This window comes from Corvus brachyrhynchos, unplaced genomic scaffold (genome assembly GCF_000691975.1).
Source record: "Corvus brachyrhynchos isolate BGI_N302 unplaced genomic scaffold, ASM69197v1 scaffold59, whole genome shotgun sequence".
Classification (NCBI taxonomy): domain Eukaryota; kingdom Metazoa; phylum Chordata; class Aves; order Passeriformes; family Corvidae; genus Corvus; species Corvus brachyrhynchos.
In genome coordinates this window covers 4246546-4247437 of record NW_008246054.1, presented here as the reverse complement: position 1 = coordinate 4247437, position 892 = coordinate 4246546, and the positions used below count along the sequence as shown (strand labels likewise).

Genomic DNA, 892 nt, shown 5'->3' with positions numbered 1-892 from the left:
TCGGGGGTCCGCTCGGCACCGCTCAGCGTTCCTGCTCCGATCCCAGGCCTTCGGGACGGGGAAAAGTCGGGGTCGGCTCGGGGAGCCCCTGAATTCCCTCGGGCAGCCGGGATTAAAATTTACGGGGGTGCAGAGCAAATGTGCCGCGAGCCCCGCTCGGACCCGAGCCCCTGCTCGGTTACCTCTCTTTTGAGGGTAATTCCCTTCCTGCCCTGACCTGGCCTCTCTTCCTCCCTCTCGGCTCAGTGAAAGAAGAAGGGGACCGAGAGATCTCCAGTTCCCGGGACAGTCCCCCGGTGCGGCTGAAAAAGCCGCGCAAAGCCCGCACCGCCTTCACCGACCATCAGCTGGCCCAGCTGGAGCGCAGCTTCGAGAGGCAAAAATACCTGAGCGTGCAGGACAGGATGGAACTGGCCGCCTCCCTCAACCTCACCGACACGCAGGTGAAAACGTGGTACCAGAACAGAAGGTAAAAATGCACCGTTCCCTCCTGCCCACAGCGCCGGGATCCCGCCCTGCTCCCCTCCCCGGCCGCGCACCCCCAAACCAGGCAGGGCTTTTGCACCCCACAACTCCGTGCCCCCAGCCCCGGCAAGGCGGGGAGGTAGGACCGGGCTTCCAGCTAAACACAACACCATAACACATCGGCCCATTAATAATAGATACCAATTACTGCTTTGGGCATCAATAATTAACACCCTTTACAGTAATTACACAATTATTATTATGATGAATAATTTACTGGTGGAAATAGGTTTAGCGCTTCAGCGACAAATCTGTAAAAGGGTGGTGTGGTGGCTTCAGTGGGTTCGTCCGGATATCCCCAGCCCCGACCATTGCCACTGCCACCAAGCGAGGGACCTCCGGCTGCAGCCCCCACCCTGTCCCCTCG

The 892-nt window shown here is 59.4% G+C and overlaps 1 protein-coding gene across 1 annotated transcript in view; it reads left to right on the top strand.

Moving 5' to 3' along the window:
• Positions 1–119: 119 nt before the first annotated feature.
• The window catches only part of BARHL1 (BarH like homeobox 1), a gene marked incomplete at its 5' end in the record, with an annotated part of 6922 nt that continues 6149 nt past the window's right edge, over positions 120–892 (top strand). Inside the window, one exon of the mRNA XM_017745410.1 lies at positions 120–469. Coding sequence (XP_017600899.1) covers positions 120–469 — 350 coding nt within the window. The remainder of the gene's footprint in view (positions 470–892) is intronic.